This window comes from Nesoenas mayeri, assembly GCF_963082525.1.
Source record: "Nesoenas mayeri genome assembly, chromosome: 8".
Lineage (NCBI taxonomy): Eukaryota > Metazoa > Chordata > Aves > Columbiformes > Columbidae > Nesoenas > Nesoenas mayeri.
Window position 1 is genome coordinate 3,396,191 of NC_137554.1, and position 14,482 is coordinate 3,410,672.

General features: G+C 37.2%; 1 protein-coding gene across 2 annotated transcripts in view; it reads left to right on the top strand.

Annotated features, from left to right (window-relative positions):
- Positions 1-550: 550 nt before the first annotated feature.
- Positions 551-14,482, top strand: part of BRINP3 (BMP/retinoic acid inducible neural specific 3) — a gene marked incomplete at both ends in the record, with an annotated part of 211,652 nt that continues 197,720 nt past the window's right edge. Inside the window, one exon of one of the 2 annotated variants that reach the window (XM_080348486.1) lies at positions 551-786. In XM_080348486.1, the coding sequence (XP_080204612.1) occupies positions 551-786 (236 nt within the window). The remainder of the gene's footprint in view (positions 787-14,482) is intronic. The other variant, XM_080348487.1, reaches the window with a different exon arrangement.

The window sequence follows — 14,482 nt, forward strand, 5'->3', positions numbered from 1 at the left end:
AGTTTGAACAGAATAGCATGTCTGTTAACTATGTTTGTGGTGAAGACAAGCCATTCAGTGACTTTTTTAAGGACATAAAAAAGAAAGCAGTTTGGGTCTTCTGAATCTCATCTGTCCAATATCTGAACTGCAGCCTTATGCATAGACACTGCTGAATGATTTTGTACTGATGCTAATAGGCAATAATTCTCGTGTTGCTTATTTTTCATTAATGACTAACATTGTTGGAAAAACCCCTAACAATCTCTCCCCTGATAATTTGTGAAGGTTTCCCTTCAACAGTAAATATTATCACTGATGATGTTAATGAAGACATTAGTTTCACAGCATTTGAAGTACTGAAACACTCCACTGTTAACTAGCCTAGTGGGGTTTATGCTAATGTAAAATGTAATAAAGTAGAGGCCACTATCTCTTTAAGCTGAAAGAAAGGAAACTTGTTTCTACTTCCAAGGGATGCCTAGTGTGTGCTTATCTAATTGACTGTGTATTTTGTCTAGGTGTTGAGGGAAAGCTAAGAGAATGAAGGCTCTAAGTCCCCAGTGGAAGCATGATATGGCGATGCAGTGCTGGTGCTGAATTGTTCTCTCTGATGGCTCTATGGGAGTGGATAGCACTGAGTCTTCATTGCTGGGTTTTAGCAGTTGCTGCTGTTTCGGATCAGCATGCCACAAGCCCCTTCGACTGGCTCCTCTCTGATAAGGGACCCTTCCATCGCTCACAGGAATACACAGATTTTGTGGACAGAAGTCGACAGGGATTTAGCACAAGATACAAGATTTACAGGTATGAAGCAAAGGGAAAGCAATTACAGATATATCATCCTTAGAAGCTGTAAATTATCAACAATGGTTTCCTTAAAGGAAAGTCTCAGATGTGGGAAAAAATCCATAGTCAAAAAATTAATTGCTGAAATATATGCAAGGTCATATATGCACTGTGTACTATGGAAATGCCTGTTTGTGTTGTTTCTATTTTGTTTAAAGAATTTTTGGTAACTGATTATGTTGCTTTGGAAACAATTGTTTACTACCTCCTCTGCCCTAGTGACACACTCAAAGATGTTGTAAGGTATTCAAACATCATTTTTGATTGCAGAGGGCTAACATGGAACACCTTTGACTGTGCAGCAAGATCCAGATCAATTGCTTTCAGTGTGGCTCGTCAAGGCATAAGCTGAGACTTTAAGGATAAAATTGTGGTTACACAGATACTGCTGACAAAGCATGGACTTCATTGTACAAATCAGGACATTTCAAACTTGATTCAAGATGTTTAATGTTAGTTTGTACCAGTGTTTTTAGAAGCAGTTTTCTTATCCTTGAGGGACTGACCAATAAGAACCACTGAATTTTCACAGAAGCTGCAGGTGTTTGTTTGATGAAAAAACTCAGCTTTGGGCTGATCCAGTTTAGTTTGAGAAAAGAAAAATAGGGAAGTCTTCAAAAGTATAGATCTGCTTGAGCATTTGTGCCTTGCTGTAAAATTGCTTCCATGATGCATTTGTCACCTGTCAGTTTTTACTCTTTTGGAACAGCACTGGTGAAATGTCTTCTTAATCATTTACAAGAGGTATAACTCTGTTACATCAAATCAGTTTATCAGGGACATAGGAATGAAAAGGAGAGTTGAGTTTAATAGTAGTGACCTCACAGCAAATAGAAAGATGGGCAGAAATAAGGGAGCATGAGAGATTAAGGAGTGAGAAAACAAATCTATAAGTAGAGAGACTTTTGCACTTCATATTGTCATAGAAGCCTCCCACCACCAAAGAGAAGAGGGTGGCAGCAGGGCAATAAAGGACAGATTTTTAACTTACCTAATAACTCTCCAACCTATAAACATAGACCATATTAGTATGGAAAAGACATACGGTGATTTCATTTAAAACCGTGAAACAGTTTGTACCGATTTCATACCTATTTTAAACTATTATTCCCCAGTGGTATCCAGCTCTTTAGAAGAAGGTAAGAGTGACATACGCCTATATGTATATTGTATTTAGTTCAATGTCCATTGGCTTGTGTCAAATCTGCTGCTCTCAGTCTGTCAAGATTTTATTTTTCAAGAACTTGCTTTATTTTCCTTTCCTAAATATATGCAGTAGAGGGCACTCTGTTGCAGGTCAATTTTGCAGTGGATTCCTTTGCCATATATAGATAAATTAAACACATTTTGAAAATAAAGTGTGATTTGGAAATATGCTTGATGAAGTGGCTTGTCTTAATATAACGACATTGCCCAATATTTACGGCACTTTAAAAGCCAGCTGTCAGGACCAATAATGTAAAGCCAATAATGCAGAGACTGAGGCAGCATATTTTATTCCTATTATTCGGTATTAGTCAACACTGAACTAAAATTATCTTGCTAAAAACATGAAAGATGGAACTGTATTTCATTTCAGCTCTTTCAATCAGGTCTTTGAGAATTTTTCTCCTCTCAGCCATCATTACAGAAACGTTGTTAAGTTTTATAGATCTGTAATCATATTATTAATATTTTTGGGGGGTTGCGCATAGCTTTCAATTGACTTTAATTTACAGAAGCCCAGAGAAATTGTTTCTTGTGTTTGTGTCTATTCTCTGCCTATTCCCTTCAAGAAATGAACTGTGAAGCCAAAAGAACTACCTGAATCAAAAGAAAAGCTGCATTTTTGGATTTAGCCCTCCAAATACAAACCTTACTCCAAAGTTTCCTTGTAAAATATGTTCCGATTAGCAAGCGGTGCAGAACATGGTGACCTTGCTATGAACCACACACTGTAAATTTAATCCCTGTTGCTTTTCTACAAGGTTTCCCAGGCTAAAGGATCTGAATTAGGTCTGTTCATTCCCTCACCTATTTTTCCCTAATGAAAACGATCCCTCAGGGACACAGTCATGATTCAAGTGGAGAGGTAAGGAAGGGGAAAACATAGGTCTGCATTGACTCAGCTGAATCATATGGACAAGAAAGAAAATAACTCCAAAGAGTGCTGACAGGAGGGGCTCCTTTCCCTTTGCTCTTCATTTCAGCCCTTAAAACCTGCAGCTGAGACCTGACATTTTAAGAGTAAAGTGGAAGGAGAGTGGTGCCCCTTCATTTTAACATCCACTCCAGGTCAAAAACCACGGGGCTGAAAGAAGAGTGAAATGTATAGGGTGAGACTCTGGAAGATTGTGTCCTGTTTCAAATCCTTTCTGGTAGGATGCTGGTACCCTGTCTCCCCAAAAATAACATAGGGGCAGTACTAATTTTTGCTCCAAAAGGCGCTTACTTTTTACATATATAGCTCCCTGGATGCTATTTAAATTGACTTTTTTAATGACCTGTAGCTGGGGCTTATTTCTGGAGTAGGGCTTATATTTTGAACATCCTCAGAAATCCTGAAAAAATCATGCTAGGCTTTATTTTTGGAGTAGGTCTTATTTTCGGGGAAACAGGGTAGCGCAGTGGGGTAAGACAGTAAAAGCCTGAAGACATCTTATTTTTTTTTTTTTATGGTACAAATGTGGCAAGTAGCTGCAGAGCACATAGAGGTGTGCTTCTCTTTGGGCAAGGAGTTGGCTCCAAAAGAACTGGTGAGATGGTAACGAGCAGCAGCCCTGTTGCCATGGGGGTGCGATGGACACAGACTGAAACACAGGAGGCTCCATCTGAACATGAGGAGAAACTTGTTTGCTGGGAGGTGCCAGAGCCTGGTCCAGGCTGCCCAGAGCGGGTGTGGAGTCTCCTTCTCTGAGACATTCAAACCCTCCTGGACCCACCTGTGTGATCTGCTCTGGTGACCCTGCATTAGCAGGAGGGTTGCACTGGGGATCTACAGGGGTCCTGAGACCCAACCAACCTGGGATTCTGTATCTCCAGCCCAATGGCCTCCAAGCCATAGACAGAAGATGACCCATGGTATCTCTCTGCTAAAACCTAACACTGCCGTCCATGGGAGCTAAGTCAGGATGACCAACCTAACTCTGGGACTAGATGTTTACAATTAATAGCAATTAAAGGGTCTCTGTAAAAATAACATAAAACCAGCAACGAGTCGCACATACTGCATGTAGTATTTTAAAATGTGTTGGGGGAGATTTCAACAGAAGACTATTTTATGACTTTTGTTTTCCTACAATGTAACGATTATGGAGCGACTAGAATGTTATTTTGATTCCCACTATTTTTATCCCTCCTTTGACAGTCTCAGGAGGGGCAGTAATTATGTAGGAAAAAAAAATAATTAAATCACTGTCTTCCTTTTTTTTTTTTCTTTAAATTTCAAGATAGCATTCCCTATCATAATCAAAATCATATTAAAAAGCAGAGGATACATGTTATTCTGGTTTTGGTTAAATCAAGTAATGCATATTTCTGTAAATACTGAAGTGCCAGAGATGAAGCCCTTTATCCTGCACCATTGTTTGACACTGATTTGAATAGGATCAAGGTCGCTTACTGCAGGCCCATGGAAGATATAGAATGATTAAAATCAAGACAGAGAAGTCAAAAAACACATATTAAAGAGAACAAACAAAGAATATTAAAATGAGATTACTTGGAACTTGATGGAAAGGTCATTGTTTCTCAGCTATTGAGTAAAACAATGTTGTGCTACTTGTTTTATTACTGTCATTTGCATGGCAGCAGTCAAACTGATTTTAAAGCTTAGTGTCATGGAAATATATATGGCAATCGCTTTCCATAATGTCCAGTAGGCTTATTTTTTTCAATTCTTAAATTATATAACCCGTTTGCTTTAAAAATAGATGGAGTCCAACTTTTAGACTAAACCAAGAAATATTGCTATATGGACTCTGTGCTAACATTTCTGTTTTCCTCCTAAATATTTGTATGCCAATGAGACAAAAAGCAACTGTTTTGTATCCACACCCCCTGGTCACCATAAACAAGTGTTTAACTGACCATGAATCTGTTATAAATTGGAGAGATGAAGCCAAAGATTGGTACTGAGGAGCACGCTTATTAACCAAGCCAGATTTCTCGTGAGAGGTCTTAACTGTAATAAGTTTTTTAAAGATTGAAGTTACACTTTGCCTTATCTCCCTATCTAGCCTTCAGGGCATAAAACAACCATGTGATAAATGCAACCAATGCATAAGTGATGGGAAGGTAACACTAGAATAATCTACTGTCACCCATATTTTAATCTATTAAATTAAGGGTTATGTCCATGAGCAAACAAGCTTATTCTGTAGTGTGCTTAGCTCACAAAGAAGAGGAGCTTCCGACATTAAAGGACAGAGCTGAAAGAAACAAATATATATGTAATAATGTTTGTACTAGGTGTTCCAGAACACTAAACAATTGCAACTGGTGATGTTATAAGGTGGGAATAGTGGGCTGGTTGTGTTGAATAAGTGGCAGTGTGATATTCCCTATAATTCTTCAAAGGAAATGTCCTCCAGCAGGAAATTTAATAACTTCCACAGTTTTCGGTGGCCTTCATTGCCACTAATCTATGAGAAGAAGTGCCAGGAAGGCACCTGGAAGGCTGCTGAAAACCTCTGAATTAGTGGGAATGCTGTGTAAATATTTTATAGAATGTGGATCCTGTAGTTAATATCAGCAAATATTTTGGCAAGGAAAACTGAGTTTATAATTGGTTTTTTATACACACTGGGAGTACTGTGCCTCTTATGTAAATCAGCTACCCAGACAAAGAAATTTAAATCCAAACAGAATAAGATGAGAGGTTACTGGGATGGAAAGAGTGATTGTGAAATTATGTAAAGAATCTACATTGTATCAGAAGAGGTAATTTCTAAAGAGATAGGGAAGTATTCATGCTATCAAATAAGGTCCTGAAGAAATATCCTCAGGGACACTGTGTAGTTTTGTTCAAGCAAAATGATTTAAAATATGAAACAGATGCGAAAAATCAGAGGAAGAAGAGCCAAGCTTTTTTTTTTTTTTTTTTTTTTTTTTTTAGGGTGGGAATGTTTTTCACATTAAGGAAAAAGAAAAAAGAGAGAGCTGAAAGACAATACAATTCACAGAATCACAGAATCAACTGGGTTGGAAAAGACCTCATATCATAAAGTGAGATGAGCTATTTAAACCAAAAGTCATTGTTGTCATAGAACCAAATTGGTATAAACTGGCTATGAATAAATTTAAGCTGGCTACTTATATTTCTAATTATTAGAGTAAAATAGTTCTGGGACATATTAAGTTACAAAATCTTATCAATCTTATGAATAGGGGAAGGGATTATAAAATGTGATGCTTGTGATATCGGACTAGGTTTTAGTAATTATTGGTATCCCTTTGAGGTAAGTGTCCTGGACAAATATAGAATACTAGTCTGCAAAAGAAAAAAAAAAAAAAAAATTAAAATCTCAGAACTGAGCAAGTCTGTGAAGCACAGTATTTGTGTGGCTTAAGAAATGTTCCTTTGAAGGTTGTTTTTAAAGGGATTGTGTTTGTCCACGAACAACAAAAAATAAAAAGAATATAAAATAATGCTATAAAATTAAAGATTATTTTGTGTCAGGATGTACTGGGTTTCTCTCATGTGTTCTGAATCCTCTGATAACTGAACCTACAGGGTAAAGTGAGCAAGATTGAAAACTGGTGGAACACTGGCTAATATGTTTTATCACCTGTGTGTGAAGTCAAGTAGAGACAACATTAAATTCAGTTGTATTTTTTATTCCCTATAGACATATTTTAGCCCACAGCTACCACTGGACTTTTTCACATTTTTACTCCTGACAGACAACGTTAATAAAAAACTGGGGGTTTCTGTTGTGGATGGACACATCAACATGCCCTGACTTGTAATTTTCTAGCCCAGTGTACAGTCTGGAATGACATTTCTTTGTGCTCTTCCCAAGGTTGCTTCAAAGTGATAATTTAGGAATTTTAAGGCATTGAGAATTAATAAAATGTCTTCAACAATTTTGTCTAATGCAAATATTTAGGAAAATCGAGAACTGAAAAGAGATGTCTGCTATCATACCTTTCAAAAATCTAACAAAATTACAATATAGCATTTCTTGGTGCTGTTATTTCCTATACATTTGACAACACTCTAGAATCCATCATCACTGACAATTCTTCGGAAGGGCACATTTGCTACTGGAAGCATCAGAGCTGTTGTCTCTTTAAAATAAGACTGTTTCTTTCTAAACTAAGGCAGGAGCTCATTTCTCAGCCATGGATCTGAGTTTCCTTAATACATTCAAAACTCAGAAAAGGCAAGGGAGGTAGTGAGAGTAGAACAGGATATATCAAAGAAAGAAATAGAGCAAATTAGTACTCTAGAAGTTGAGGAAAGAAATGGGCTGTAGTCAGCAAACTCTAGCTCTAACAGGTGAGGGTGAGGCAGCTTAGCAAGCTGGTCAACCATTGCCTTCAAATTTTCAAAGCCTTTGCTTCCTTGGGCATTGAATTGCATGGATGGTGTCACTGCTGGGCACCTGAGAACTAGGATTATAACTGCACCAAAGAGCAAACAAGTTTATCTTCTGCAATTGCTGTATCAATAGGGAATAAATAACAGCAACAGTTCTGTGTGCCTCTTGCAGAAATTCACTGTATCAGTAAATTGTTTCTGGCCTGCATAGTAATTGTTCAGCTTGCTTTAGGGAATTTTCCATTCAACCTAGTGGATAAAAAGAACAGTAATCGGATGTATCATCATTCTCAGAATGTTTACAAAAGGCTAGACTACTGAATGCACAAAGTCATCTTTCTAAATCCAGTGGCTCATAGGCTGGAAACAGAGAAGAGCAGCTCAGAGAGAGACTCTGAGATTGTGACTTGATAGACTTCCACTGAAAAAACCCAACATTTGTATTCCAGTACTGTGTCCTCATTATTGGAACCGGTGTAGGTACACAGAACAAAAAGATGCTGATTTTGGTCCTGTGGAATCAAATAGAAATAGTTTCCTACAGTGGACTGACTATTTTAACTAAAATTAAACAAGCAAACATAAAACAAATAAGACTTTTCTAAGAATGTCTGGATCTGAAAAATATCAGTGATCAATGAGTTCTATTACTGATTGTGATACACATTAACAGCCTCTCTTAGCCTAGTTACCTGGGCATAGCAAAGACATGATACAAATTAAATAAATGACTTTGGTGAAACTGCTTGAACAATTACATGCTTGAGTAAAATAAAAGCTTTAAATGGCTGTATTTCCAGGTCTAACAATACCTGGATGATGTTCTCCAAAATCCTCTAATTTCCAGCCCTTTGTTTCAAATGCAAATCTCCTCCATAGGAAAGCATTTTTGTTTTATCTTTAGGGCCTTAACACATATCAGGTAGTGACGTTTTACAATTAGCAATTCCTTTTATAAAAATCATATTAGTTTCTCAACCCATTTATCCAGGGGATTCTCTGTAAGGTACATATTTGTGAAAAAGTGGAAAAAAAAAGGAACAGATAATTTAAACTGAGAAGGTATGTATACATAACAGAAAATGTTAAGAACTGTTTTCAGATGAATTATAGCCAGAGCCTGGCTTAGTTTACCAGGAATCTCAAGGGGCTGATGAGTACATAGAATGGATGTTCATAAGGGTGAAGGAGCCTCTCACTGATGTTTCCTATGGCTACCACATAGGAAACCACATTGGAGCCTAACGAGCCTCTCAGATGGATACCAGAGACACCAAAGGTGCAGAAAATTAGGACTGGACACCTTTTTAGGTCTGTCTCCACCCAGTTACACAGGAGGTCTGTCTCTTGTAGACATATCTCCACGGATAATAATAAATGATCTCTCCAGGGGCAACAATAAAAGAGCCTGAGATCTCATGGACACTTGTGGTCCAGGGTGGACAGAAATGAGGGGCTCAGAGGTGGACAGTAAGGACCAAAGGGAGGTAGGGAATTCTGATTCCCAAAACGTTCCTCTCTTTCCAGCTCTGTTACACATGAGGCAGCACAGCAGAGAAATCATCTGCTCTAGGTAAAGGGCGAGCAGATATTGCTCAAGAAGGCAGGAAAGATCGAGGTCACTTCTGCCACTGATCCACAACACCCTCAGTCCATCTTTGAAGGTCTTGGGAAAAGCAGCACATTGTTAAGAGATGCTGACTTCCTACAGAATCTTGCAGAAATCTCAACGAACAAGAAATTTATCAGTGAACCTAGTCCCACAATGTTCAAAAGCCTCAAAGTTGTTTTGCCACTGACCAGGGTCAGACCTACCCCATATCCCCTGGCTGCATTTTCTTGGCTCAGTATTAAACTTCTGGATTTCAAACCAAGGGCAGAGTTTCTCCTGGTGAGATAAACAAGCGCTGGCACTGGGGAGGACACTTGGGAATGCTGCTGGCTGGGCCAGCAGGATGAGGAGTGTTCTCAGGAGTCAGTTTGTTTGACAAGAACATAAGCATGTTTCAGCTTGGCAACAAAGGAGAATATTGACGCCAAGATTGCCTTCTGTATTTTTTTTTTTTAATAATACACTGCAGGAGTCTGTGTTTTGACAATCTCTCTTTGTATTTCTTCTTTCTTGTTTGTCATATTTAATCAAAAATCCTATGAAAGCTGAAATGACAAGGAGGAGAATGACCCTTATTTTTTGTAAACGATAATCTATTTCCAGAATATACCTACTTTCAAAACCTCATATTTTAAGGATAATTGTTAGATCAAACCTCCTACTGATATGTTACCCTAGAACAAAGAACATTAATTTAGAGAATATGGTGTGTCATCATTTCAGTTAATAAGTCCATAAATCATTTAAGTTGCCCCCAAAAATTAGGATAATAGAGACTGCAACTTAATGGTTTCATGCAATCACTGAAGTAGTATAAAAGCTGTTTAATACTAATAATAGATTCATTCTTCAGTCAGCAGGATAGTCTGCCAGGATCTTGGGCATGAAATCAGGTCATTTTCATTAATTCTTTGAAGATTTTTGGTAAGTTGGGCTTTTGTTGCTTAATTTGTCCTTCCTTATAATTTTTGTTTAAATATCACTGCTAGCACTATCACTGGTATTCAAGATGCAGAGGATTTCTGATGCTGGTGGTTTTCATAAAGGGGAAACCAATTAAAAAGCTTTATTTTGGTTGTTGAAAATAAAAAATTACTTGAATCAAGTTCTCTGTGCTTTCAATTTAAGCCCTCTATTGTCATCTTTCCTTATTGCTCTTAGGTCAGTAGTCAGTTTTTCTTTTTGTCCGTGTGTTATGTCTATATTGGTGGCATGTTATATCTTACATAGAGAAAATAACTGAAAGGCACAAAAGCTTTTCTGCATAGAAATACAGTAGTATTGATTGGAATATATGTTTCTTTGTGTAGATGGGTATTTGTGCCTTTTTGGTACAGAAAAGGAACAACTGACATCAAATGTGCTCACTTAAGAAATTCCATCATTTTCTTCTGCAACCATTGACTTAAGGTCATGGTCAGTGTCTCAGAATTCAAATTTTAGTTGTCTTCTAGCTCTGATAGATTGATTTGACAGGTTTTACTAGTCATTATGTTGGTTGTGAATTTTCATTGTGTAGCTCCAGACTCATTCCAACAGAGACCCTTGCAAAGAAAAGCAATACTTCAAAATAATGTCTTGTTGCTTGATTCTGCCTAGAATCCCAATATGATTGTTATGGATAATAGTGTTCTTAAGGTCATTAATGGCTCCATATCTCAATTCATCTTTTGATACTCTCAATTTCTGCTTTATTTATGTAGCTTGAGAAGAGAAGATATTTTTATTGACCAGACAATGTGATATATGTATAGAACTCTGAAAACTGCACACACAAAGCCCACTAGCAATTTAGAAATGGTGTACGCAAGTCTCACATGCACAGAAGACTGAGCATCTGGCTTTAACTAATGAATATTAATTTCTCAAGGGAAAAAAAGACAAATACAGGTTTTGACTTATATGAGTAGCATAATGTGAAATCAAAAGCAGAAGGCATATTCTATCAAATATTCTGAAAGATCAGCAGAATCTGAGACTTGAGGAAATCTAAGTGATTAATTTAAAATAAATATTTGTGTCTTAACTAATTCTGAACTACATTCTCACAATTCTTGAAATTTAACAAATAGAGATTCTTAACTTATACCCTGACTGCTAGCAGTAGAATTGGATATTTCACTAGCAACTCAAATATAATTGCAGCTTTGCCTACTGATAAATATATTCTATTAGTAGAAAGTAAACAGAGGCAACATGTTTTTGTTGAGTTATATCTAACTGCATTTTATTTAAACCTCGTCTTTATCCATTTACATAAAATACTGGCTATAGGTTATAATAAGAAAACTAAATTCTAAACATTACACAGCATAACCAATCTGATAACACACATCAACAAACAGAATAAAGTCTTTTGTGTACTTTTCACATATTTAACTATTCAAAATAAATTAAAAATAATAATTTCAACTGATTAAAAATGAGGGACCTGTAGTGAAGTCTCTTGTTACAAAGAAATGTTGATTACCATTTTTCTTTTTTAAAAATATCTGGTGGTGTTTTGATAGCAAACCATGAGACACAATAAATGAGGAGGACATGTGATTTGTATAGTTTGTTCATTTACTAGTTTCCAGAGACCAAATATTTATGATTACTGTCATTTTAAAATGGTGTGAGTACAAATGAATGTTTGTTTATATATATTCTTATGTGTATATATATGTACACATGTATATGCATTTGCATGCATGTCTGTGTATATATGTGTGTGTCCATATAGATAGATAGATAGATAGATAGATAGATAGATAGATAGAAAGATAGAGATGAATGAAATGAGTTTATTTTTGCAGTAAGAATACTACTGTTTATTCTAAGGAAAAACTTATACCTTCTACAGTCAGGTGTCTGAATCTGAACATTTGACCAATATATTAAGCCAAGCTTTTGGTCAACTCTAGATTATGTCACTTACATTAATCTTTAGCTGTTTTTACAATAAAAGACATCTGAGGATCTGTAACTGAAGCACATTAACATGAACCTTCGGTTTTGTATAGGGACTTTTATGACTTTACTCCATTGTTTTTTCTCTGTCTTTTCATATGATTCTGGATATAGTTAATGAAATAGCCTTGACAAGATATAATTTTTCTCTGTGTGTACAGAAAAAATATATATGCATGTATATGACTATGAAAGCTCTGTATTTAACTCCCAGTTCTCCACAGCTTCCTTGTGTAATTGTGTGTCATGCTTTATCCCTAGCTGGCAACTAAACCCCACACAGCCACTCTCTCACTCCTCTCTGAGAGGATGGAGTAAAGTATTGGCAGAGTAAAAGTGAGAGAACTCATGGGTTGAGATAAAGACAATTTAAGAGGTAAAGCAAAAGCCACACATAGGAGCAAAGCAAAATAAGGAATTAATTCCTTACTTGTTGTCAGCAGGCAGGTGTTCAACCATCTCCAGAAAAGCTGGGCTCCAACACAGTTACTTCGGAAGACAAACACCATCATTGTGAATGTCCCTGCCTTTCCTCTTCCCCCAGCTTTACATATGGAGCATGATGTCACGTGGTGTGGAGTATCCCTTTGGTCAGTTGGGGTCAGCTCTCCCCACTGTGTCTGCTCCCAAATCCTCGTGCACCCTGAGCCCCCTCACTGGTGGGTGGTGTGAGGAGCAGAAAAGGCCTTGACTCTATGCAAGCCCTGCTCGGTGATAACTGATATCAACATTGTTTTCAGCACAAATCCAAACCACAGCCCCATACCAGCTACTGTGAAGAAAATTAACTCTACCCCAGCAAAAAACAGCACATAATGTCACGTGAAATACATCTGTCATAGATTTTCCACCTGTATCTTCACTTGTATATCCAATATGTGCTTGTGCTTGGATAGTGAATTCTCTGATAACACCTGTCAATATACCTGTTTGAAAAACATCACAAGTTGTTCATAACACCTGACTTTCAAGGAATCTGGAAGATGTTCATGCTGAGCTCAGTGGCCAAGCTGTGTGCCCAAGGTATGGCTAATAGCATGTGAGTACAATGCAATAACTGGATCCTGATCAGTTCTTTCATATACCTCTTAAAAGGCCCACTAACTTCTGTTTAAATGCCACTTTCTCCAAGGACTGCTTTCCTGCTTAGACACCTTTGTCTTTTCACTTTTTTTGGTGTCAGGGATTGGACAGTATCTGAAAGATATTTTTAAGTTGCCTCTGAAATTTGTTTTTCCTTTGGTAAAACTATTTCTCATATGGTTGATTCTGAAGGTCCATCTGTTTATTTAGAATTTTGCCTGAGGAAGTAATGGCTATGTCTATTTTTACTACTGTCTTGTTGGCCTGGATGAGCACAAGCAAATGTGTGCTTGCCTCCTGGTTCTGACAGTGAAGATCTGCATGACTTGTGACAACCAATGATAGGACAAGGGGCAATCGGTGTAAACTGGAACACAAGAGATTCCACTTAAATATGAGAAGAAACTTCTTCTCAGTAAGGGTAACAGAACACTGAAACAGGCTGCCCAGAGAGGTTGTGGAGTCTCCTTCTCTGCAGACATTCCAACCCGCCTGGACACCTTCCTGTGTAACCTCATCTGGGTGTTCCTAATCCATGGGGGGATTGCACTGGATGAGCTTTCCAGGTCCCTTCCAATCACTGACATTCTGGGATTCTGGGATTCTGTGTGTCCTTGGTACCAAAACCACCAAGGAGTGTTTGATATCGATACAATATATTGAGTCCCCTGACACACTTTCTGTTATGAGAGACAAAACAAACAAAATAAACAAAGAAAGAGTTGAAAAAACTTTTTTCATTTGATGGTTGCTTTCCCATTAACCAAGACTGATAGAATTTGAATGAATTAAGGAATTTTAACTATAGTAATTTATTGGAATTTAAAGACAATTAACATTAACATTTAAACTTAAAGGGTTTGTGAACTGAATTTTATATATATTAGTCACACATTTCTCCCTATTTTTCTTGTCTTCACAGTTAAAATATGAGACTTACAAACCACAAGTGGGGTTGCAAGACTTTATATCATTGTCGGCAGCAATAAGACAGTCTTCTTTTGGTATTTATGCTAATACAAAATGAGATTGGGCAAGTTTCTACACAACAAAAAACTGAGGTCACATGACTCCAGTTTATAATTCATTTCGAATTTTTGGAAATTCCGATGTATGGCTGATACGCATGAGTTCTCCCTGAGAAGCACTGGTTCTATCACTGTGATTGGAACAAAACAGTAGGAAAACATAAATTTTAATTACGTAAACTCGGTGGCTGTCTCTCCTAATTCAGTCAGATAACAGAATTTTTGAGAGATGGTGGAGGGGAACAGACGTCCATCCAGTTACACATTATTGAGTAGGTTTGTGGCTAATACCTGTGTCTGAAAACAGTATGTACTAAATATGAGGTGGTTTTATTGTCGCAAAATCTGCACCTGTGGTGAAAAAAGACTCATGCTTTTCTTCTCTGCTTGGATGTGAGATCATCCTGAAATGTGGTAACAAAACAGTAATTTCAGAAAGTTCTAGTCTCACAAGTA